Below are 24,820 nucleotides of genomic sequence, written 5' to 3'. Positions count from 1 at the left end.
CACGGCAGCCCCCCCCAACGGCAGCCCCCCCCCCAACGGCAGCCCCCCCACGGCAGCCCCCCCACGGCCACCCCTCGCACGTCCACGGAGCGGCACCTCAACTCCTTTAGCAACATGGCCACCGCGGGCGTCGGTGGTCGCGCTCTGGCGACGTCACGCCCGTTTAGAACTCGCAGGCTGGATGGGCGCAGGCAGCGGCGTGTGATTGGTCGCGGCGTGGATGGGGGGGGGATCACGTGGTGCGGGAGGGCGGGGTCACGTGTGTGGGGGGTTGGAGGAGGAGGAGGAGCAGAGGGAGCGAGATGGCGGCTGCGGCGAGCTGCTCGGGCGTTCCGCTCCCGGCCGCGGCGACCGCGACCACCGCGGACGGCAGAGAACTCTCCGAGCGCCTCGCACGCCTCTATCCGGCGGTGGACGAGGCCGAGAACCCCCTGCCGCGCTCATGGAGCCCCAAGGACAAGTTCAGCTACATCGGCCTCTCGCAGAATAACCTTCGCGTTCACTACAAAGGTGCCGGGTGGCGCGGCCCGGGCGGGGCCCTCTTCCCCCCGTGTCTCTCTGTGTCTCTCTGTGTCCCCGTGTCTCTCTGTGTCCCCGTGTCTCTCCGTGTCCCCGTGTCTCCCTGTGTCTCTCTATGTCCCCGTGTCTCTCTGTGTCTCTCTGTCCCCGTGTCTCTCTGTGTCCCCGTGTCTCCCTGTGTCTCTCTGTGTCCCCGTGTCTCTCTGTGTCCCCGTGTCTCTCTGTGTCTCTCCGTGTCTCTCCGTGTCTCTCTGCGTCCCCGTGTCTCTCTGTGTCTCTCTGTGTCCCCGTGTCTCTCTGTGTCTCTCTGTGTCCCCGTGTCTCTCTGTGTCCCCGTGTCTCTCTGTGTCTCTCTGTGTCCCCGTGTCTCTCCGTGTCTCTCTGTGTCTCTCTGTCCCCGTGTCTCTCTGTGTCCCCGTGTCTCTGTGTCCCCGTGTCTCTCTGTGTCCCCGTGTCTCTCTGTGTCCCCGTGTCTCCCTGTGTCTCTCTGTGTCTCTCTGTGTCCCCGTGTCTCTCTGTGTCTCTCTGTGTCTCTCTGTGTCCCCGTGTCTCTCTGTGTCTCTCCGTGTCTCTCTGTGTCCCCGTGTCTCTCTGTGTCTCTCTGTGTCTCTCCGTGTCTCTCTGTGTCTCTCTGTGTCCCCGTGTCTCTCCGTGTCTCCATGTCCCCGTGTCCCCTAATCCGTGGCAACCTTTGTGCCCCGTATCTTACGGCCGTCTCCGCACCCCCTGTGTCTCTGCGTCCCCTGTGTCTCTGCGTGTCTGTGTCTCTGCGTCCCCTGTGTCTCTTGCGTGTCTGTGTCTCTGCGTGTCTGTGTCTCTGCGTGTCTGTGTCTCTGCGTGTCTGTGTCTCTTGCGTGTCTGTGTCTCTTGCGTGTCTGTGTCTCTTGCGTGTCTGTGTCTCTTGCGTGTCTGTGTCTCTGCGTGCCCTGTGTCTCTGCGTCCCCTGTGTCTCTGCGTGTCTGTGTCTCTGCGTGTCTGTCTCATGCGTCCATCCGTCTCCCTCGTTTCCCCTTTGCTTCACCGCGCGTCTGATCATCTCCGGTTGTGTGTATCTCGTGATTTCGCGTGTCTCATTGTCTCTCTTCACGTGTCCCCGTGTATCTCCGACGCTGTCTCCCAGCCCCCCAGTTCTCCAAATATGTACTTGGTTTTTGCGGATCTTATTTCCCCGCCATGGCTTTGTCTTCATCCCCACTTGTCTAACCCCCTCCTGTTTACGGCTCTCACACAGTCTTTGCCCGCACATCGTCCATTTATTTCCGTCATCACTTTTGCCTCCACGTTTTTTAATCACCATTCTCGTCTCCGTACATCCTGCACCCCCCCCCCCCCCGGCTGTCCATCTCGCTCTGTCTCCGTGTCTCTCTCTTAGCCCATCATCCTCGCCTCGTCTCCCCCCGCCCCGGGTTGTACCGCAGCTACGCGGCCTTCGGCTGTCTCCCTCCCCCGTCTCTCCCTGTCGCATCCTCGTACGCCTCTCTCGTCTCCCTGCTCGACTCTTTTGTCTCGCTACGTGTCTATACAGTGCAGCACACTGTATTCTTTGTCTCGCGTCGCCCTTTCCCTCTCCATGTTCCCGTTCTGCCTCGTCCCCAGCTCTCTCGCTCGCTCTCTCCCGCTGCCTTCCGCCTTTGTCTCGGAGTCCGCGTCTCAGTTTCTCTCTGCGGCTCTCTCTCTCTGCCTGACCGCATCCCTTTCCGTGCCATCGCCCTTCTCTCTCTCTCCACGTCTCTCTCTCCACGTCTCTCTCTCTCTTCACGTCTCTCTCTTCACGTCTCTCTCTCTCCACGTCTCTCTCTCTCTCCACGTCTCTCTCTCTCTCCACGTCTCTCTACGTCTCTCTCTCCACGTCTCTCTCCACGTCTCTCTCTCTCTCTCCACGTCTCTCTCTCTCCACGTCTCTCTCTCTCTCCACGTATCTCTCTCTCCACGTCTCTCTCTCTCTCTCCACGTCTCTCTCTCCACGTATCTCTCTCTCCACGTCTCTCTCTCTCCACGTCTCTCTCTCTCTCCACGTCTCTCTACACGTCTCTCTCCACGTCTGTCTCTCTCCACGTCTCTCTCTCTCCACGTCTCTCTCTCTCTCCACGTCTCTCTCTCTCTCCACGTCTCTCTCTCTCCACGTCTCTCTCTCTCCACGTCTCTCTCTCTCCACGTCTCTCTTTCACTCAGGCCATCTCCCCCCGTCCGTCCTGGCTCTCTCTTCCATCTCCTGCCCTGCACCGTTCACCCCCAATTCCATCACTTCTTCCCAACGCCATGCACTGCCGTCAGCATCTTCATCATCCCCTTCGCCACCACCAACCGTCATGCCTGTGTCCTCCTCGTCGTCCTCCTCGTTATAACGTCAGTACATCAACGTTTGATATTCATCGTGCGTTTCAACCACTCACGTCGATATTTTCATTATCGCCACGGTCGTGACTTAAATGCATCGCCATCGTCAACTTGACGCACGTATTTGTACATCAATTATCATCTCCATCATCATCACCATCTCCATCATCATCGCCATCATCATCGTCGTCGTCGCCGCCTGGGTCTGTGACTGATTCCGGCCGCAGAGACCTCGCTGTTTGCTGACGATGCAGCCGCAGCTGGTGCTGGTGGTGGTTGTTGTTAGCGGTTGATGTGGTGGTTGTTGTTGTTGCTGTGGCTATTGTCATGAAGTTGTTGTCGCCCGCTTATTGTAGTCGTGTTCGTTGGTGTCTCCTTGCGATTATTTGTAGTTTCAGCTGTGCTGTTACAGTGTCATAATTGTGGGTATTGTCACGGTTGTCATTTTGGTTCAAGTTGTACACACGGGGGCTGTGGTGTTGTTGTTGTTGTTGTGATTATCGTTATCGATTGGTGTCTGCCATGCCCGTTGTGGGTTATGATGGTAAAGGTTATTGTTGTCAATGTTGTTATGGTTGTGATGCGATTGTTTTGTGTGTGCAATGGTTGTAATGTGCGTGTTGATGTAATGGTTGTGGTTTGTATTATGTCATGGACGTAATGGTGGTTGTTTCGTGGTTGATGATGTAATGGTGGTTGTTATGCTGTGGTTGTGGATGATGTAATGGTTTTGTGGTGATTGTGATGGTCGTGCTTACGTGGTTGGTGTAACGGTTGATGTAGTAGTTGTGCTGTTCGTTGTGGTTATGATATGTCAGTTTTAATTGTGGTTGTAGCTATTTTCCAGTGCGTGGTGGTGGTGTTGTTTTGATTGTTAGGCTATTGTTGTTAGTCGAGGTGGCTTTTGTTGTGCCAAGCGGCTTTCAGTCGCCACCCAGCAGTGAGCCAGCCCACGTTCATGTCGTCGCGTTTAATGTCCTGGCGCAGTGGGCACATTGGAGACTGCAGCACGGAACGCGGTCGCGCCGAGGTGGAAAATGCCCCCGCGCTGCCGTGCCCGGGTGGCACGGCAAGACCGAGAGAGCCCTGGTGACTGGGTTAACGCGGGTTCACCGTGAGCCGGGTTCACCGTGAGCCGGGTTCACGGTGAGCCGGGTTCACGGTGAGCCGAGTTCACCGTGAGCCGAGTTCACCGTGAGCCGGGTTCACCGTGAGCCGGGTTCACCTTGAGCCGGGTTCACGGTGAGCCGGGTTCACGGTGAGCCGGGTTCACCTTGAGCCGGGTTCACCGTGAGCCGAGTTCACCGTGAGCCGGGTTCACCGTGAGCCGAGTTCACCGTGAGCCGGGTTCACGGTGAGCCGGGTTCACCTTGAGCCGGGTTCACGGTGAGCCGGGTTCACCTTGAGCCGGGTTCACCGTGAGCCGGGTTCACGGTGAGCCGAGTTCACCGTGAGCCGAGTTCACCGTGAGCCGGGTTCACCGTGAGCCGGGTTCACCTTGAGCCGGGTTCACGGTGAGCCGGGTTCACGGTGAGCCGGGTTCACCTTGAGCCGGGTTCACCGTGAGCCGAGTTCACCGTGAGCCGGGTTCACGGTGAGCCGGGTTCACCTTGAGCCGGGTTCACCGTGAGCCGGGTTCACGGTGAGCCGGGTTCACCTTGAGCCGGGTTCACGGTGAGCCGGGTTCACTGTGAGCCGGGTTCACGGTGAGCCGGGTTCACGGTGAGCCGGGTTCACGGTGAGCCGGGTTCACCGTGAGCCGGGTTCACCGTGAGCCGGGTTCACGGTGAGCCGGGTTCACCGTGAGCCGGGTTCACCTTGAGCCGGGTTCACCTTGAGCCGGGTTCACCGTGAGCCGGGTTCACCGTGAGCCGGGTTCACGGTGAGCCGGGTTCACGATGAGCCGGGTTCACGATGAGCCGGGTTCACGGTGAGCCGGGTTCACCGTGAGCCGGGTTCACGGTGAGCCGGGTTCACCTTGAGCCGGGTTCACGGTGAGCCGGGTTCACCGTGAACCGGGTTCACGGTGAGCCGGGTTCACCTTGAGCCGGGTTCACCTTGAGCCGGGTTCACGGTGAGCCGGGTTCACCTTGAGCCGGGTTCACGGTGAGCCGAGTTCACCGTGAGCCGGGTTCACGGTGAACCCGGCTCATGGTGCAGAGTCTATTTGGGATGCGCTACAGGATCTCGCGCGCATCGGACGTTGCCGCGTACACCTGCGTGGAGTGCTAAATGTTGTGTTTGTGTACGACTTAGCCCGGATGCAGTTTTGCCGTATTGCATATATTTAGATGCACCGGTGTGCTCTGGGTAAGACTGGCCCCCGTCGTGGGAATGTCGAATTTCCACCGTTGGTCACAAACAAATTGGGAAATGCCCTGTACCCATTTGAGCACGGAGATGATTTGACGGGGTTTTTTTTCGTCTTTGACTCCATAAATGCGTTACACCAAGCAGCCCTCTGTGTGTGTACAGTGCGCTTTGTGTGGGCAGTGCACTGCGGATTTGCCGTGCGTGTACAGTGCGTGATTCGTGCGCGCGTTCCACGCTGAGAAGTCAAAAGGTTAAGATATCTCCCTGCTATAATCGGCAATGAGGCAGCATCGTCACTGGCGGCCGTGGTGGAAATCCCACATTCCCGCACCGGGCCAGTCCTTTAATGTAGTACAGCTGGAATTTATACAACATCATAAATGCAGTTGTGGATGATGTACAGCAAGCAGTACATCTCTGGGAACCACACCACACAGCAAAATATGTACATTGCAGCAGTCAGTCAAGGGCAGAAGAGACGATACATCCATATGAGATAAGATACATCTGTATGTATAAGATACAATACTAGTCTTGAGCCGGGACGTGAACAGTGGCAGCACCGATTGTTGGGGAGATGTAAATACAGACGACGAGAGCAGCAGTGGAGAAGGAGAGACCTCCACTGAGCAGAGTTTGAGGGGTTTTCTGAGAGAAGATCTTGATGACTGGAGAGCGTTTCCCATGTTAACAACCCCATGGAAGTGATTGCCTTAGGTGACCCTTGAATGGAATTGGAACTCCTCAAGCTTCTGATTGGGGGTTGAGTGCTTTACCACAGGCCCAACCTGGCTGATTGCGGTGTTGTGTAAACTACGTGTGGGAAATGCGCTGCCCGTGTTTTGTGCATGAGTAGACCTTGTGGGGAGGGATAGCGTCGCGGTTAGCGCTACGACCTGGCGACCTGAGTTTGATTCCCGCTCACGGACAACACCAGTGATGATTATCTGAACCTCCCCTAGGTCGACTCGAACTCAAATGAGTACCTGGTGCGTTGTGTAAAAACATCACCACTGGGGAGACAAAGGCGGTCGGGCGTGGTGCTGGCCACCCACCCCCTCATGTGCTGGCCTTCATAGGTGCTCGCTAACAGCACTTGCCCCAACAGTCAGTTCAGGCTATCCGGGGGATTTTTGCCTTTGTGCACACTTGTATTAAAATATTCCTTATTTCATGTTTTCTTTAGTCTGTGTTATGTGCATGTGCAACACCACATCTATGTATTTAATGTGTGTAGTGCAGAATTAAATGTTATATTTCTGTGGGGCACCCTATCACTGGGATAAATATAGTTTTATATTGTCAAACATACTCTACTAAGTATTGTATATTTGCACATGCTTTCCTGTGTGGGTTTGTCATAATATTTTTGTAACATTTCACACCGGTCTTAAGTTAATGCACGTGTCACATCTGCCAGCACAATATCTGAAATCCCTGACAGAGTGCATTATGTAACATGCAGTGTATACAATACAATTGCGAGTTCAAGGCGTGTTAGGTTCCACTGCATCTCGACACATTGTGCACGGATGAGCAACGCGTGTGTCGCAACTCCACAGGAGGATGGGGATTGCGACCTGGCAAGGGAGAGGCAAAGAGAGCGTTGTGTGTGTTGGTGTGTTATCCCCGTGTTCTGCTTGGATTTCCTCTGGGTTTAACCGGTTTCCTCCCATGGCAAAACATACATTGCAACCAATGTCGGCGAAACATCCAAATTCTGAAAAATTACCTGAAATTTAACTCATTTGGGATTACGCAGAGGAACATTGCCCCCTACAGTGAAAACTTGGCAGGACCCTGAGACTCGGTGAGGCTTTCTTGGGTAGACAAGTGTCACAGTGTTAATAGTAGCATCGCAGGGGATGAAAACACAGGACAGAGAGAAACGGTCATAGGCATGGCAGAAAAGGAAGTTGGTGTACCCCGACTGGAGCAGGGGAGAAGGAGTTGGCAGCATGGTTGATGGGGGAAAGCGTTATTTCCAGCAGACAGAGGAGGAGTAGTCGACTGGGTGTATTGGTGTTGCCATGAACCATTGGAGTTGAGGGCACATGTGGTGGGGAGTGGAGAGCTGCGTGGGCAGCCCACAAAGGATCATAAAGACAGTGATTTTGTCGTTGATCTGTGATTGGTATTTGGTTGTTGGAGTAATGTGGTCACATTTATGTGTGCGAGTGTGAAATATGCCAGCATTCTGCCGGGTGCCCTGATGTTTAGACTCGTGAGTAAGGAGGGCAGAGAGGAGAAAGTTATATTTTACTTCTCCACCTGAGACGTAACACGTTTATGAATAACGAGTGTGGTGCCATGGTCACACGAGACGGTTCCTTCCAAGCCTTTGGGCTGTGAGGTGTTGAGATAGCAGTCCATTCTCGAGGTTTGTGGATCCATTTGTGTGGACGTTTGCCTGTAGTTTTTTTTTCTGGCTGCTCCAGATTTTCCGCTTATTAAAAAGGAATGAACCGCACATTCCAATGCAGATCACTCCTGAAAAAGTCTTGAGACTCGGTGAGACCTTCCTGGAAAAATTACAATCATAATGTATAGACCTTATTTTCTTAGCTGTGTCTGCAACCAGTGTCTTAAACACATTTGCACAAAGGGCTGGGGGCCTATTAGAGCGAAGAGGAGGTAAGCGAGCAGCGATTTGTCAGCTACATTTTCCAGTGGGCCAAGTAATAAAATTAGCATGGGCTTGCAGATCACGCGATGCCGTGTGTCATGTGTACATTTGATATGATGTCACACGTGGTTGTGACATATCACCTTTCCATAATTCCACAAATCTGTATTTTCTCGTCTACGGCGCTCTCATCTTGGCCTTATTCATCTCACCATTCTGCGTCTCTTTGTCTCAGCAGGCCAAATGAAGAACCCCGTGCAGGGGGGGGAAATGCGGTTGGGAGCAGAGAAAGATGGTTCATTGTAATCTTCGTGTAGATTTTTGTTACAGGTCTCTTGCACAAAATACTTGCAACGTTACATTTTGCGGTGCTGCGTGCAGACACTTTTGGGTGTCATGCACCCACACGCCGGATGCACGTAACGTGTGACGGCGGGCGCAGTAGAGAATCAGCATGCAAAGTGTGTATTTGGAAAGCTCCCGTGCCTCGCAGAGCGTACACCGGCAGTGCTTGTACAATATGTGCGCGTGTTGTCGGACACATTAATTTGCAGCCCTTCGTCAGTCCATCGCTGGAAGAAGGCCTCCCCGCGCCGCGTCAGTGAAGGCGGGTAGATTGACACTACTTCACATTGGTCAGTAGTGCCGGTCGGTGAAGGTCGGGGTGGCTGAAGGCACGGGCCGCTCAAACGCCACTTTCCGCTAATGTTAGCCGTGACCAGAAATCGGAACTCGTGTCGCCGACTGCATCGTACAGTGTGATCCCCACTGCTGTGCCGCCCCCCCCCCCCCAACTCTGCCTCGCGCGCTATATATGGACACCGTATATCACAGTCTGTGTAACGCGGCGTGTTGAATGAGTATATAGTCGAGTCTGTTCACTTTGCTCGCACGCGTGGGCATTGCACAACCCCGTTGGCTGCTGTGAAAATTGCACGGGACTACCACTGTTGACTACTCCACAGAGCGGTGCTCACTTTGTATGCCTTGCTGAGATGATGGTCCCGAACAACCCCCAAACCAATCATTGAACGCTCAACCTTCTCATTGTGAGTCGAGTGCTCTTAAATTAAGCAAAGGAGAAACGTACTCGGTATATATGCATAACAAAATGCGAAGACTATTAACTCTGGCTTCCCCGTAGTAAAATAAGCCCCAATTTTAAAAATATTAACGGAAGTGTTTTCGTCAATTGGGGAAGGGTAAAAATTTGTTTTGCCTTGGGGGGGGGGGGGGGCCTCCAGCTAGCTCATTGTTTGGCTGCTGGAGGCCGCTGTTGAGCGTTGGTTTTACTTTTCATGCGCACTGTAAGCACAGCTGGTGCGGTGTGCGCTGCCACTGGCCCTCGTCTCTTGCTGTCGCGCCCGTTTCTCTTTAAGCAGCAGTTGGATGCTGCATTAGCGCAGCAGTTGGGTCTTTCAGAAAAACAAACGGGAGTGCACAAACACGCTGCACCATGTCACTCGGCCAGGGCTCTTGGCCCGTTTCAGTCCCTGTCCCTTTCATTTAACCAGACGTCGGCTCTCTACGATCGTTACCTCTTGTGAGGAAAGACCTGGCGAGTTGTAACGCGGTAAAAGCACTTGGCAGTAATTAATGCGACGTTATTTCGGGGTATGTTTCGAAGGAGGCGCTCTTTGTGTCTTGTTAGTACACGATGTGCTCTTGCTCACGATGCTCACAGGGTCTTTAGTGTTAACTTTATACAGCGCACTGTGGGTTTGGGAATTTGCGGACATCATCATATTGGGGGGGTGCGATCACTGGAGTAACGGAGGGGTCTCAGCCAACCTTGCCACTCGCCAATTCTAATCCGGGGTGGGGGGGTCATGTGGCCACCATAGCACTGTGCCACCTCACAGTGCCGGTGAACGCTCCCTTGAGCCGCTACGTGGTCACACGTGGCTGGCCCAGATCTCGCGATTGGTCGCAGGCCAACTTCGCATGGTGGCAATGTTGTGGCTGACGTGCGCCCCGTTAATGAGCACGATTCAGGTAAGCGGGTCTTCTCTGCTCGCGGCTTGGCCAGGTGTAGCACAGTGCAAGTTCTGCAAAAGCAACAAAGCCTTTCCGCTATCCCAGCCGGGTGCCTTGCCCAAGTTGTATTTTTTAGGGCACGCACCATCCCACATAAAGCATGAGTTATCTATTATTTATGAATGGTTGTGTATCTCGATGGAGCTGTTGTCCTTTTAAATGGCTTTAGATAATTTCTTATTTTGTGAGAGCTTGGATGGCTGCGTCAGTTCTCTCTCACAGAGTCAAATTCCTTCTCATAATCTTAAAAGGCTGGGCAGTTGTGTTTGATTATTTGTCTCTTTTAGAATCTTATTGATTGTATGTGGCTTGATGGTAGAGAAACCTGTCCTAATCCTGAGTGGAACAAAAATGCATCCATTACTGAATTAATATAACAAAAATTTTCTTTTTTAGAGTCTTAGTTGGGGTTTTTAATTATTGTTCTTTAGCCAGTTGTGCATATTCCATGTTTCTGTGATAATTACTGAAATCCAACCAAGTGGTATCTACAGGCATTGTTCGTTTCACCGACTCCCAGCGGCGATGATAATGGCTGGGCTTACTTGACCCTGAACAAGATTTGACTTTGCGACCTTTACAGCCGGGAGCCGCCTCCTCATCTGCTCAATGAGTTTTTCAGGCTGAAAGTAATTTCCACGTGCACATAGCATTGTCATTAGATCATGTCTGAGACTGGGTAGTAGTGTGGTGATGACCAACCCCCTGTGGCTGTGGATTGTTTTATTTGGGGTCCACGGTTCAGATTCCTGGCAAGTTTGTCACAGAATTGCCGTAGCATGATGGCGATTCCAGCCAGCTGCTCTTAGGATCGAGGACATCTGGCGAATGGAATTGCCATCGCATTTTATGACATGGTCATTGGCCACACATTCAATGGCAATTCCAATAGGCCTTTTCTAGATTTAAAGCTATCGTGACTGCTAGATCCATACTCTTTGGTTCTATTGGGTAAAGTCACGTAGGTGAAAATAAAATAGCAAAAAATCACGACGTTTCGGCCACAACACAAGCGGCCTTCATCAGGTTCATCAGGTGAAGGCCGCTTGTGTTGTGGCCGAAACGTCGTGATTTTTTGTTATTTTATTTTCACCTACATGACTTTATCCACTAGGCCTGCCAGGTCCCATGGGCCCTCCCTTCTTGCCTGAAAGTCATGCTGGACTCCGCAATCCCTCCTCCCCCCCCCACCCTCATGTCCCCGATGATTATACGGAATCGCTGATTTAAAAAATGGAATTAAGATTTCATGATAGGAATCATGAGAATCGCCCAACCCGTGTGAGCTGGTTCTGAGATCTTTCCAGATGGTAATGGTATAGTGATGGTACTGATGGTTTTTGATGTTCATGGGGATGTTTGGTGAACCTGTAAGTTATGATGTATGTACGTTGAACTGCTTTCACACCGTACGTAGCCAACCGTGTTAGTCGGAGGTGCGGGAGTAGACTTAAAGCAGGCGAAGGTTTGGGTGGCGGTGTTGCTTATTGTGGAGGTTGAGGCTTTGATGGCGGTGTGGGTGATGGTGCGGTGAAGTTAATTGCGATGTGTTTGGGGCTGTGCTTTAGGACATGGAAAAACTCCCAAGGATGCGGCGTCCGTTCGCGCCACACACCCGATCCCAGCGGCGTGTGGGATTTACTACTTCGAGGTGAAGATCATCAGCAAGGGACGGGACGGGTGAGTTGGGCGCTTCCACTCGACGATGCACGTTGCATCCAGGCCATCGTTCAGTCGCAAAGCCTGTTTTTAAAATGATTAAAATTCAGGAAGTTGTCACGGCCGAGGCCAATTGACCGAACCACGCCAGGGTCGCATTCTGTCTTTTGCTGCATTCTACAATTTTTGCTCAGTCATCACCACCTCAGCATCCATGATGCGCTCTTACGGCAGTGGTTCTCAACGTTGTTGGTGTGGCGGCTTCTCCAATCGGCACCGCTGGTTCCAGTGGCTTCCATCCTCTTCCCCACAGGCCCTCCGCCCTCCCCCACCCTCCCCGCCCGGTTACGAAGTCCACAGCACACGGAGAAAGCACACGTCCACTCATGTGCCATGTACCGGTGTGTGTGTGTGTGTTGTTGCCGCAAAATGGCACTGATGTTCCCTATGCACGTTGCGCTGACGTTCCAAACTTCTCCTGCACGGTATCCATGCCGCAGGCTGATAACTGCTGTCTGAGCGTTTCCCCACCATTTGCTCTTCGCTTTTCCCTTTTGGTTGCTGACCTCTGGGAGCCGCTCCCCAGTTCCTCCCGGTAACCAGTCCCCCCCTCCACCGCCCTGCGCATGGCCCCACCCATCGACAACCTTCCAGATTACATCGGAGATGTTATTTCTGTGTTCCATTCCCAACTTCAAAGTTGCTTCCCCCTGTGCTGTCATGAGCACTCCCCCGCAGCCTTTGAATGCACCTTTTATCAATGGCCAGGGGCTTATTTACCAGTTCCTTTTCTCTCCCACCCATGCAATTAAACACACACTTCCTGTCTCCAACACCCATCACCCTATGCTAATGTTGAATTACTCTACTTATTCCATTGTGGTTTAAATAATGCATCAAGCCTACTCTCAAAACTCAATTCATCATCGGTTGCCCTCTTTCACACAACCCCCTGTATTATTCGCGTTTGAATACCAGATTGCACAAAGTGTAGTAGCAATAATAATCTATATCCCGCTGCAAACATAGCACTGGATGAAGACCTCACACTTCCTTCATTTCTGGGGGTTGTGTGACCATGCCGCACCATGCTGGTCAGTGCAGCTTGTGGTTTATTGACACCTGTGATTAAGAACATATTGTTATTGTTTTTACATGAGACCAATAACTAACCTTAAGAATGCTGCTGTGGTGTAATGGTTAACACACTAGACTCATCTCCCAGCTCGGTAATTCAAACTACTAGGCACTTTTTTTTAAAACCCCCCAGCCTCTATTCCACCCAGCAGCGTGAATGGCCACGCCACAAGTGAGTCAATTGGCAGGTCACATGTTATGGGGTAAAGTGTGCACACTGCGCTGGCTAGGAGATGTTAACTCCCTCGCCTGCTATACAGGAGGGTTGTGGTTTCGGTCCCAACCATGACGATGCCTGTATATTTGGAGTTTGCATGTTCTCCCCGTGGTCGCGTGGATTTTTCTCCGGGTCCTCCGGTTTTTCCCTCCACATTTTCGAATGAACGTGCGTTTAAGAGTATTTGGCAGCTATAAATGTCCACGTGATAAGCCACTTATTTGAGCTATCATTTGTGGTCAGGTCGCTAATGAAAAAGAGCTACATAGCTCAGTGGACCTTAATGGGTCAAATAAAAAAAATAGCTTCAAGTCTGCTGTGAAGTGGATGTTACTGGCCTGTTATGAGTTTGTGCCATTGTGTGCTGATTGATTGTCGTTAACAGCCATGGTCTATCCACTGCTAAATTAAGCCTCCACAAACTATAACCATTCCTCATCCTGCAAAGCAACGATCGAGCTCCTTGCACCCGAGCTGATTTCATCGCTCCATCTCCACTTTTGAGGGCCCCCTTGGACGCATTTTTTCTTTTGGCTGTCACTGCTGTACGTGTCACCCACTAGCTTCGAGTGATGTGTTCGGCCCAAGTCAATTTCGTTTTCTTCACAGATAATGTGATGTACGCATCTCGCGATTGCACAGATATTCACGTTGCATTTTAAAAAAGACTTCCGCTCCCAGTAGCCTGTTGGTCATTGACAAAGGTTACCCATCTTGGCTGACATACCAACGGCGTGGTTACATTTAACGTGGCGGCCTCCAGTAGTTGCAGGGGTCACTTTGAATGCCATTGTGTACAAGATATACGAACGCGTGAATCAAAGGACAACCGATCGGTTTTGATGCACGGCGAGGGTCGTAATGGGTTTTTTCTGTGGAAACGACGCGTTGTTACGCGCCGCCATCCTAAGCAGTAGCTGCTGCTGCTCCTGCGAGGAGGTGTGTGGTGCAGGCCCTGATATTCCTTGTCCCTGTCGTGGTTGCAGGTACATGGGGATCGGGCTCTCTGCCCAGGGAGTCAACATGAACCGCCTGCCTGGTGAGTGTGTGAGGAAATAATTGTTAATAACAGTATAGAATGGTAATCATGTGTAAGTTGGTATTCGCGCCATTCTCAGAACTACGGGGCTATCGGTGAAGGCACTACGTTTCACAGACAGCCCAGCAATAGGGGGCGATGTAACGATGGGGGTCCTGGGGGGTTATTACGTGCGAGATGGGGGCACCCAGCGGTGGGGTGGTGGGAACCTTGTTCAAGGATGGGTACTTTAACCAACTATGTTACTTTAAAAGTTTGGCTGGCCTGATGGAGGGAGGTACGGATGGATGGTCACATACAAAGGACGTGCATGGTGCTGCGAGTTTAATACAAATCCTGGGTCGAGTCACTGGATTGCCTGACTACAAGAAATCTCACTCGCTTGAGACCATGTATGGTTAGGGTGTTTCACATCTCGTGATCTCTGGGACTGTAAATTATTGACGTGCATTTGTTGATTTATTTTTTCTCAAGCCACGGGTTTGTTAAAGGACAACAATCGTTTAAAGCACCCGACAGGACATGGCTGCTCTCTCATGCGTGACGTATACAAACATAAACACACGCACTTCTTGGTCGTGACTTCATTCAAACCGCTTTTATAAAATGTGAAAAAAATAATTACGAGTCAAAGGGGTTCATTTATATTTGTTCTCATCCAATGTCGCGCATGTGGTTGTGTGACTGAGGCCTCTGTGTCAGCGCTTGTGCAGTGCCACAGACGTCCCGGCTGGAAGCCTGAGGGCTCCCACGATGATTTTTTTTATGCTCCAAGTTGAACGATTTCAGCTTCGCATTTTTCACCTTGTTAAGCCCACTAACTCCACGGCTTATTTGACAGATGGGAGACGGCGTTAAGCATTTGCACAGCTGAAGAGAATGCAGCGTAGTGGTTGCATAGATAGGCCCTTAAAGGATATAGAACAGAGGCCTATAATGTGATTTCCTGGTGTTTTCCACAGTGTGACAGCTCTCTACCTCTGTGGAGGATTAGGAATAGCGATGCTGTCTGGGTGTGCACTGATATGGATATGGCACAATAGGGATGCATATGGCAAGAAACTACTTTCTATAGAACTCAAGTAGTCTTCCTGTTCTCATGTATGGCTGATGTTGAAGCAGAGAAACAACTACAATTTCACATTCAGGTGGTCAAGCCAGACAAATGTGTCAGGAGTAGCGGAGTGTATCGCTGTGATGGCTCATTCCTATTTGTGGATCGGGCATTGTGTCGTTTTCGTTGTATGGTCTGTTCTGGATGACCACAGACGCACACCACTAATGGAGAGTTTTTAATTTTCCATTTGTGCATCAGGTATCATCCACATCTACTGCCATGGTTCGTGCAGTGAATATGATTTATTGTGGCCTATGAGCTTCATGGAAGTTCAACAGGATCTTCTGCATTGGGTCTTGCAAACGCACTAAGGTAGTGCGTTCGCATCTGTGACTTGGACTGTTTTGTAGAGACATTGGGAAAGTAAAGTGTAAATACATGCTATTGAGAGGAGGAATACAAAAAAGTGGCATCATGTGCAACTGACTTTATTGAGATGCTTGGCCACTTCCAGCAATGAGTGTCTAGAGAAACCTTAAATATCTGACCCCCCCCCCCCCCCCATCTGGACATCTGTGAAAAAGAGCTTCATAGCTCATTGGATTTCTACAGGATAAATATTCTTATTTTTAACCTCATGCGCGCAGGAGGATATCATTAAAAGTTCTACACAGACAGGTTCACAATACAGTTGCAGTACTGGCCACCATGAAGCCCAGTGGATTTGGGAGATTTGCATGGTCCACCAAACCTTCCTCCAAAGCACGTTGGCCTTCAGGCTTTCTTGTGAGTTCTTCGTTTCAAGCAAAACTTGTACATAGCGACCTTACTTGCGTTGTTGCCTGATGATGGTGTGCCCTCCCTGGGTTCGCGACTGGGCCACAGTGCGTAGGTGGAAGAGATTAAGCTCGGTACAATCAATACGTACGCCCATTTCCATTGGCGTATCTGAGCCGAGCCAACTGGCTGTTTACCGTGCCGAGTGAGAATTGGACTGTGATTACGCTGTCCTAACAAGCAGTGCCAGGGGCAGGGATGACGCGTTCATTGTGTGTGGCGTCATTCGGCGGTATAATTCAAATGCAGCGTCACCCCGTCATCATTATGCATCTAGGACTCGTTCATTACTTGTCACTTTGGTGGCATGGCGCACGCCTCAGTTTCTGCAGTGGAGAAATAAATCTCACATGGCCTAAAACGTGCCGGGCTGGCTCGGCATGGTGTCAGCGTGGCTTGGCTGTGCAGTGGAAAAGATGTTTGGATAGGTCCAATTAGATGTGTGCTTATGTTCACGCATCCATTTGGTAGTGACTTGACCCAGGATTGCTCAAACGGTATTGCGTGTGTTACACTCGTATAACTTTAACGTACATCCCGTATGAATGAATTAATACATCCTGTATGCTGTACGTTACCATGTTCACAGACTCACAGTGAGTCGGCAGTTAGTGGACGTCACTTTCCAGCATGTTCGCATGGCCCCTAAAGCAGCTCTAGCTACGGACTGTTTTGGAAAAGATAGTCGCTTATTGGGCATTAGAGATGACACGGGCGGCAAGACGGGTTGACATATAATTTTAAAACCACTGGAATGTTAAGCGCAATCCTTTAATGGCATGATGAGGTCATTTGTTTGTCCCCGAAATAGCCTCAGATGTGTTTGTAGATGTACTTTTGACGGATTAATTGTGGACTCTACATGCACGAGGTCACTGTGAATGTTGTGACGTTTTCTTCAGTTGGAATAGCGCTTGTTAGGGCGAGGCACCTGGGGGGGGGTCCAAGGTGACGAGAGCGAGCGCTACCCTGAAATAAAACCAAAGCGTACGCGTGTTGTCACCCACGTGGCTCCGGTGTTCAGTGCCGATATGGCCCTGTGTCTATCGGCCCTGGTAAAGTGCGCCGCTCTCCTTCAACAGGGGCCGTGTAAACTCTGCCAGATAAGGGGACGATGAGTAAGCGGATTTTTTCCAGGCGCCTACGAGGGCTGATGGACGAACCGGTGCGCGATTGTTCGTGTTCAGAGCCATGAACCTGGCAACCTGAGTTTAATTCCCGACCACTGTTTGCGTCAGTGGCGAGCGAGCGGTATCTGAACTGGTTTTGGTTTAGTCCCCCCCCCCTTCGCCAACCCCCCACCAAGCGGCGTGACGCAGGGCTGTACATTCAAACTACCCCGTGGCACACGTGGGGCGTGGAGGCCTTCTTCAGTACTGGATTGACAAAGTGCTGTAACAAAAATAATTTTGCAATATTGCTCAAGCACAAGCTTGTAAATGTCACGGCGACCACCAATTCTAAGGCCTTTCCAGCTCTGGCGAGCAGGCATGTGTTGTGTACACAAGAGCCTAATTGTGTGGTTAGAGTAATATGGGTTTTTCCTACGATGCAGCCAACTTTGGTAACGTGTGAGCCTGTGCTTCCTGGTGGCACCAAGACTGGGATAAGATGTATTTGCATGTCGAAAGGGTCAGATGATGCAACGGTTTTTGGAAGAGCATGGAATTTAGATTTGTATTGAAAGAATAATAGGAGGTTGACTTATTGTTGTCCTCATCAGGACAGTGGTTGGTCTGTCCACAGTTCGTACATTTTTTGGCAACTTAAAGCCTCTTTAAATATAAAATGTGATCAGACTTTATAGAATATTAGACAACCGTCAATCGCTGTGTGATGTGAATTCTAACGATGCTTGGGAAAAGCGAGAATGCTGAAATTGGCAGAATTATACTTAAGTCTGTTTACACTGCAACTAGAAAAATGTAAACCTCTTTTTTTAATCATAAGTCATCAATCTACTGCTAGATGAACGACATCCTTATGTTGTGGCCATCTATCATTACCCTGCAATGCCACAGTCCGCCTCATCGGAGTATGAAATGTTGCCTCTGGGGAGGTGTGCCATGGTGCAAAGCTGGGAGATGTAGTGGATGGGTGGCCTATGCCTCTTTGCCCTTGGGGGAAAATGTGTCCCTAGTTAGGTATTGTTCGCCGTTGTCCTTATTAATAGTCAGAAATGTAGCCCTGGCAGGTATACCGCCTGTGACGCGTACACAATGCAGCCACCCTGTGTTTCCGTGTATAATTGCGGAAAGTTCTTGCTTTTATAAAGCAATGACGATCAACACCATGAAAGACAGAACAAGAGCAGGGTGGGAGGGCCTTTATGGTAGGTGAAAGAGGATCTGCTAATGTATCTGAAGACTACAGTTTTCAATCGGTGCGTACGGCCATCTGTGACATGGATCAGAAACATGGACGCCGAATAAGAAAGCGGAACAAAAGCTGCCAGTTGTGCAAAAGAGCGTAGAGAGACGGCAGCTCGGATCGGCACCGAGAGGCACGTGTGGCCCAATGGGCCCGCGGCCGAGACCGGAGTACGCGACAATTGGCGCGTGTGTGCGGGTCACTTCTTCCCGTCGTAGCCTCAATTCTTCACTCTGTTGCTTTTGCTGCATTGACACATTAACGTATTGGCGGTACACCGGTGGGCGGTATTAAAATAAAACTACATTTTTGCAATAATTATTCATTTTTCCGCAATTCGCAACCCGGGTCAGAAAATCTTGCGGAGTTGGTGGTGGTGGGTCAAAATCAGTTCTCGTGATGTCGAAGCAGTCGGAAGACGAACATTACATGAGCAGCCAAACACGAAGCTTCGCAGGCTGTTGGCGTATCGCAGCACCCAGCCTGATGACGGATTGGCTTGCTCTGTGTTCCAAAGGAAGATTTCACTTCTCGTAACCCGAGAGTTGTTCAGACGGTTCCTCGATTCAACGGACCCAAATTAACGGTGAATGTTGACCGTTTTTAGCAAGTCTCAGTAAAATGAATAAACCTTCGAATCGCGTAACACTTGGCGACAGGGTCAATTAAAGACTGTTAAACAGATTTGCTGATTTTTTAGACTTTTCTGAGGACTGGTATGTTATGCTGCACTGGTGTGCTGCCAAATACGTCCACGTGTCAATAGCCCCGATTATAATTATTAAAATATATTTTTGTTAAAGTTATATCCATGATTATTGAGATGTACAAAAACACCCGTTGATATTTCTGAAGTCAGTTAGTATGATGATTAGATAATATTACGACGTTTGATAATTATTGTGTGAATATTAATCACTCAGTCAAATTGCCCTTGGGGTTAATATTTCCAGTTTACCTTTGTACAAGACAATATAATTTGTCTCGTTCTGTGCCCCTAAAGCACTTATTAACGAAATGCACCACCTATGCAATCACCAAACACCGTTGATGTTGACTTTATATGGTTATTAAATGATAATGTGTGGGAGTGTGCAAGCGAAATGCTAAATTAAGCAAGAGATAATAACATTCAAATCTACGTGGAACTTAATTACAAATCGGTACCTAACCGATTTGTAATTTGGTAACAGTAACCTATTAATAACAATTCCACTCATAGTACCATTATAAAACAAACATTCCTGATAACAATTTAGCAATAATAATAGTAACATTTATTTTAACATAACTCACAAATGTGAACAGTAAAATAACTAAAAACATAGTCATATCGTACTGTGATTTGAGTATCATGGTAATCTTTCACGGTTCCGGCACATTGGAGCGGAGGCTGCACCGGGCCTGCACGGTGCGGGCGGTTCTCCACGTCTGCCCGCCGTGCTGATCCGGAGCCAAACCTTGATGCACTGCTGGCCTCACAAGATGGCCGAATCTGTCTGGGGGGGGGGGGCCAAGCAGGGCCAGGACCGGGGCTAATGACACGTTCGTTACACGTGTCCACCAGTCGGTATATCAAGAGGCGTCACAGCGATTCGCAACTTTGCTGCTGCTGAGGCGGTTACCTGGCTTGACTACCTGAATGTGAAATTTGAGTCGTTGCTATGCATCTACATCAACCCTTGTGACGGGAAGAAGTCGGCGTAGGTGAAACACGGCGTCGCCCACGCGCGCGTCTCAACCCGTATATCGCGCTCGGGGCCTTGCAGTGGAAACACAGCTGGACGCCTCGCGAGCCACACCGGGGCTGGCTCGGCGAGGAAAGCCCTCGAGCGCCGTTTTGCCCCCAGTGCGTTTTAACGGCGACGCGGGGCCTCGTTCGCGTCCGAGGACGAGGGGGGGCGAAGTCGCGGAGCGCCCCGGCGCAGACGCCCGCTTGCGGTTTTGAGTTGGAGGCGTTGCCGCAGCTGGCTGCGGCTCGCAATTTTTCACCTTTTTTTCTGTTGCCCCCTCCCAAAACACTGGCTTCTCTGTGCATCTCAGGAGGGTGGCATTCAGGGTCGTGGCATGGTGCCAGTCTCATGTGGAAATTAAGTCACGTTTTAAAGAAAATGTGGCGCGGTCTCACCAGATGATGCTAACTTTACCAACCTTGCAAGAGAATACGAGGAAGATGAAGATGATGGGATGAGTTGACTCTTGCAGGAAATATGATTGCTGTCATGGTTGAGAAGATATGGCTACTAAATGGCAATGGCTGCAACAGTAATAATCGGTGTTTGTATACCGCATAAATGCGTCATTCATGAAAACTGCATCTCGCAACGCTGCACAATCCATAACACACGGAGGCACACACATATACTATATAATGAGCCAAGAATGTGTGTGTCCCGCGCGTGACGTCACTCCACATGAGCCCCCCCCCGCGTGACGTTACTCCACTTGAGGTACACCCACCGTCATTAATATTCATGAGTGGGTGGATTTTTACACTGATGCAGAGAAAGGTCGAACTGAATTCAATAATTTATTTCGCAAAGTCGCTTCAAATATGACGTTTCTTTACAGAAAGCGACGGTGAAAAATAAATCTACGCTACATCCGTGCTTGACATCACTGCAAAAGAGCCCCCCCCCCCATTCATTAATATTCATGCCCGCGTGAAAATTTACACTAACGCACAAGACCATTAGCAGGTGACGTCACTCCACATGGGGCAACCCCCACACCCCCCTCATTAATAATCATGAGCTGAACAATTTTTCTATTTAATATTTCAGATTTACTGCAATATACACCCGTCCTTGGACGGGCAAAAATGCTAGTATTTATTAAGATGCTGTAAACCAATTAGTGATTGTTTATACATGTGAGAGGAAACTAGAGAGAGCACCTGGATAAAAGCCTCATGTGCGAGGAGGAAACACTATATCCCATTGAGATGAACGTTAGTGCACCCTCGCTGTACCACCTTCTGGTGAACCAGGCTATGGTACCTCGGCACCCACGCAAAGGGAGTTTTGCCACGTTTGTGAGATCTAGCAACCTGCGTCTCCACTGTGCTGGATTGCAAGCCACTTGCATCGCAAGATCCGCCGGCATATTGACCGCTTAACCCTGCGTCATGGTGGAGGTAGCGGAGGTAGCACATGTGCATGGGTCGGCAACCAAAGTCACAAGAAGTTAAATTTTTTTTCTGATTCTGTGTAAAAAAAACCTAAATATTTTAAGAGCCGCAATGCACGTGAATATGGGACGGTGGATCCTTAATAAATTACTGTCACAAAGCAGTCCTTAAAGAGCCGCATGCGACCGGAGCCGTAGGTTGCCGACCCCGGCTGTAGTGTAACACAGGTTGGGGTGATGGTCCAACTGGCGTTTCGCAACGTCTGATCTCAGTGCAGTATATTTGATATGATGCTGCCACCAGCCTGTAATACAAAACATCCCCCTTATCAAAACTGTGTGGTCCTTCACCATGAGAGGAACTAGCTCAGCCGAGTGGCTCGGTAAACATGCTGACATCCTCTCCAGCCAAAGAGAATCCCAATCAGCTGCAAAGCATATGTGCAGTCCAGAGACAACATGTGTGCAGGCCAATACAAATAGTCCAGTACAGCGTGTAAGGAGGCCTCTTTAGCGAAGAAGCCTTCCTGGGCAAGATTGAAAAAGCAGTTGGTAGTTGAGTTCTGCGGTGGAGTGCTGGCACGGTGTCAGCGCATTGCACTGTGAACCCATTGACTCGAGTTCAATTGCGGTGAAGTATGGTCAAGCAAACCCCCATGACCGATACGGCGTGGGGGAGGCAATGGACGGTAGGAAATTTAAGTTCGACATTTACACCACCTACAGTGCTCACATTGTGACATTAGGGAGGCAAAAATTAAGTGTTTTTAGTTGTTAAAATATTTTGCCTTAAATCACTTGATAGAACATCCTTTTTACAAGGGTGTGCAGAGTGTCGAGCGGAAGAGAAATAGCAAACGCATAATAACACGAATTCAAACTCCTTTAAATGTACAATGTATACAGGATAAGTAGTTGCCTTAAAATGTAAACCAGGTGCGGTGTGTACATTCCAGCACTGGGGATATAAAGGCGGCCCAGGCGTGGTGCTGGCTAACCTCGTTGGGCTGTGCCGGCCTACGTAGGTGCTCGCTAACAGCCTTTGCCCCATCAGCCTGTCAAAGGCTATATGGGGGGGAACTTTGTGTTTTGGGAAATGTGTGGAGGACGCTTCAGGTTGTTGATGATGATGTGTGGAGGAGGTGGGGGGGATGGGCTACATGTGTTGTTTGTGCTGTCCATGCCCTGGGTCATGGGTCCAGAATACCCAACCCTCTTGTTTTGGGTTTCTGAGTTGTGAGATTAATGAGTCAAACGGGTGCCTTACTGTGGTAGTGTTGTAAGTGACGTTTATCCTAAACAACATTTTACAAAGCAGTTTGCTTGTAGAAATGTGACGGTTCTTCAAGTCGTCTCCTTCTTTGTAACCCGTTCCTGGCTCTCTTACCTCCTGATGATGCTGAGTGACTGAGCCAGCTCAAATTAACCTTTTCTGGCAGAATGTAAGCTATGGGGGAAAAAACCCTTAATATAATAATTAAACGGTGTTTAAAATGTTTGTAAATATTCATTGGTGTCCTTATTTAGCCAGTTGAACTTAAACGCCTGTTTTACTACTTTTCTTAGTGACATGTCCCCCTACTTTATTACCGCATAGTTAATTAAAAACAACTTAGTAAATTTGTTTACAAGTTTCTCGTAAAAAAAACATGTACGCGTGCATTTAGGTGACTCGGCACTTACAAAAGGATTGTTTACAGGGTCCTTTAATATCCGCTTTCTAGCGGGCGGCAACGCTTTGGTAATTTCCCCGTATGTATTTTGGGTCGCTGCAGGAATGAAATCTGTGTGGCTGTGGAAGCCAGCCTCGTCCACTATAAAACCTCTGGGCTGCCCGAAAAGGATAATGACGTTGTTTTGCCCTGCGCCATTTCAAGATGTGTCCTGTTTACCGCGCGTGGGCACGTCCCGGCTGCGGCGCTGGCACACCGACACCGAGCGAGCGCCGTGGTGCTGGTGCTGGTGGTGGTGTTTAAATGCAGACGAGCAGCGGGGTCTCCAGTCTAGCCAGATTGCCGATCCTCAGTCTGCGCAGAAGGTGACTGCAGCTAAGTTGGAATTGAAAGAGTAGTAATGTGCATTTGAAATTATGAAGAAGGGTTTTCTGGTTGTCCACAAACCAATTTTCTTTATATTTTGTACATAGCATAGGTTGTGTGGGAGGGAATATTTTTGGAGGTAGCAAAATCTATATTTTTACTTGTTATTTTATTTCCTTCCACAACTCGCATATCTACAACTCACATCAGGGTCAGCTGATCATGAGTTTATCCGGATGCATATAAAATGCCACACGTTTAGATTCCCGACCCCCAAAAGAATGGCTCTATGGAGGTTTTGATGGCTATCACTTTTGGTTGTTGGGCAGGTTCAGCCTAAAGGTCGCAGTTGGTCCCGTGCAGTGTGACGTTAAAGCCAATATAAAGCGAGCATTAGCAGTGAATGTTGTATTTCTAGCTTGCGTACCCACGTAAATTATACAGTGCACGCTTTGCTGCGATGATCATAAACACTGCCATGTGGCAGAAATGTGAAGCTGGCACTGCAGTTTATCACTCTCTGTTGTAAGGCAGTGTTATAATGATGATGATGATGACGGTGACACGTCTTCAATTTATACCTGTACATCAACTGCCAATTCAGTCTTCACAGTGCGCTTGTACTTTTGTGTTGAACAGGTTTATGTATATGTGTTAAAACGGGAATATGTTCCAGTATAGAACAAATATTGATTCGACCGCTGTTGGCCATGGCGATGTTTTAACGGCAAACTTTCCGTGCCGCCACACTTCAGCGGAGCCCACTGGAGCCCTCGATAAATCGCGGGCATCTTTCACGCGGTGCGTACACGGCGTGTGCTCGCGGGATGCGCAAAGAGACTCTTTGGACTAACGCGCGCCTGCGCGGACGCAAGCACCCGCGTGCTCTCGCCGTCCCTGGGATGCGTGTCACCGGTCACCACCGGGTCACGTGTAACTTGGCTCGCGTCAAAGGGGACAAACAAACCCCAGACGTTTTGTTCGCCCCGTGCCCTGTAATTGCTACGGCTGGCCCCGGGGGGAGGGAGGGGGGTATTGTTGGGGGGGAGGGGCTTGCTGGGAGGGGGGCTTGTTGGGGGGTGGGGGGCTAGCAGGGCGGGGGGGGCTGTTGCTGCTGCTGCTGGGGCCAAGCGGATATGGGGGCCTCCCAGCTCCAACAGCTGTTTTTGTAACCGGAGACGCACGTGGTACATCACGTGCCGGTGTTGTCCCAAAATATCAGCCGGCGCCGCCGCTGCTGCTTCTGCCTCTCCACTGCCTTGGGCAGGCGCACTGACTCACTCACTCGCGAACACTTACTCGATCATTCACTCGGTCAACTCCCAGCCTAACCACTCACTCAACCGTTTGCTCATTGCCTCACACACTGGCTTCACTCGACTCCTGACACAACTACTTTTGTATTCTTGTGTATGTTAATATGTTCAGGAAATAAATGCCAATGTTTGAGGTTTGCTAGCCACGAGAGGGGCTTCAAGAGAGTTTGTAGGATTGCTATTCTGCC

The 24,820-nt window shown here is 50.1% G+C and overlaps 1 protein-coding gene across 2 annotated transcripts in view; it reads left to right on the top strand.

The window, feature by feature from the left end:
- The first annotated feature begins 261 nt into the window (after positions 1-261).
- LOC116952127 (ran-binding protein 9-like) overlaps positions 262-24,820 on the top strand; it is a 67,637-nt gene continuing 43,078 nt past the window's right edge. Inside the window, exons 1-3 of one of the 2 annotated variants that reach the window (XM_032971181.2) lie at positions 262-510; positions 11,401-11,512; positions 13,832-13,884. In XM_032971181.2, the coding sequence (XP_032827072.1) occupies positions 303-510; positions 11,401-11,512; positions 13,832-13,884 (373 nt within the window). In that variant the 5' untranslated portion in view covers positions 262-302. Of the gene's footprint in view, positions 511-2,626; positions 2,866-11,400; positions 11,513-13,831; positions 13,885-24,820 lie in introns of those variants that run through there. The other variant, XM_076074034.1, reaches the window with a different exon arrangement.

Source organism: Petromyzon marinus, chromosome 45, assembly GCF_048934315.1.
Source record: "Petromyzon marinus isolate PM22_M1 ecotype Great Lakes invasive population chromosome 45, UKy_Petmar_22M1.pri1.0, whole genome shotgun sequence".
In the NCBI taxonomy this organism is placed as follows: domain Eukaryota; kingdom Metazoa; phylum Chordata; class Hyperoartia; order Petromyzontiformes; family Petromyzontidae; genus Petromyzon; species Petromyzon marinus.
Note: the sequence above shows the minus strand (reverse complement) of the source record. Positions and strands in the feature narration are given on the sequence as shown.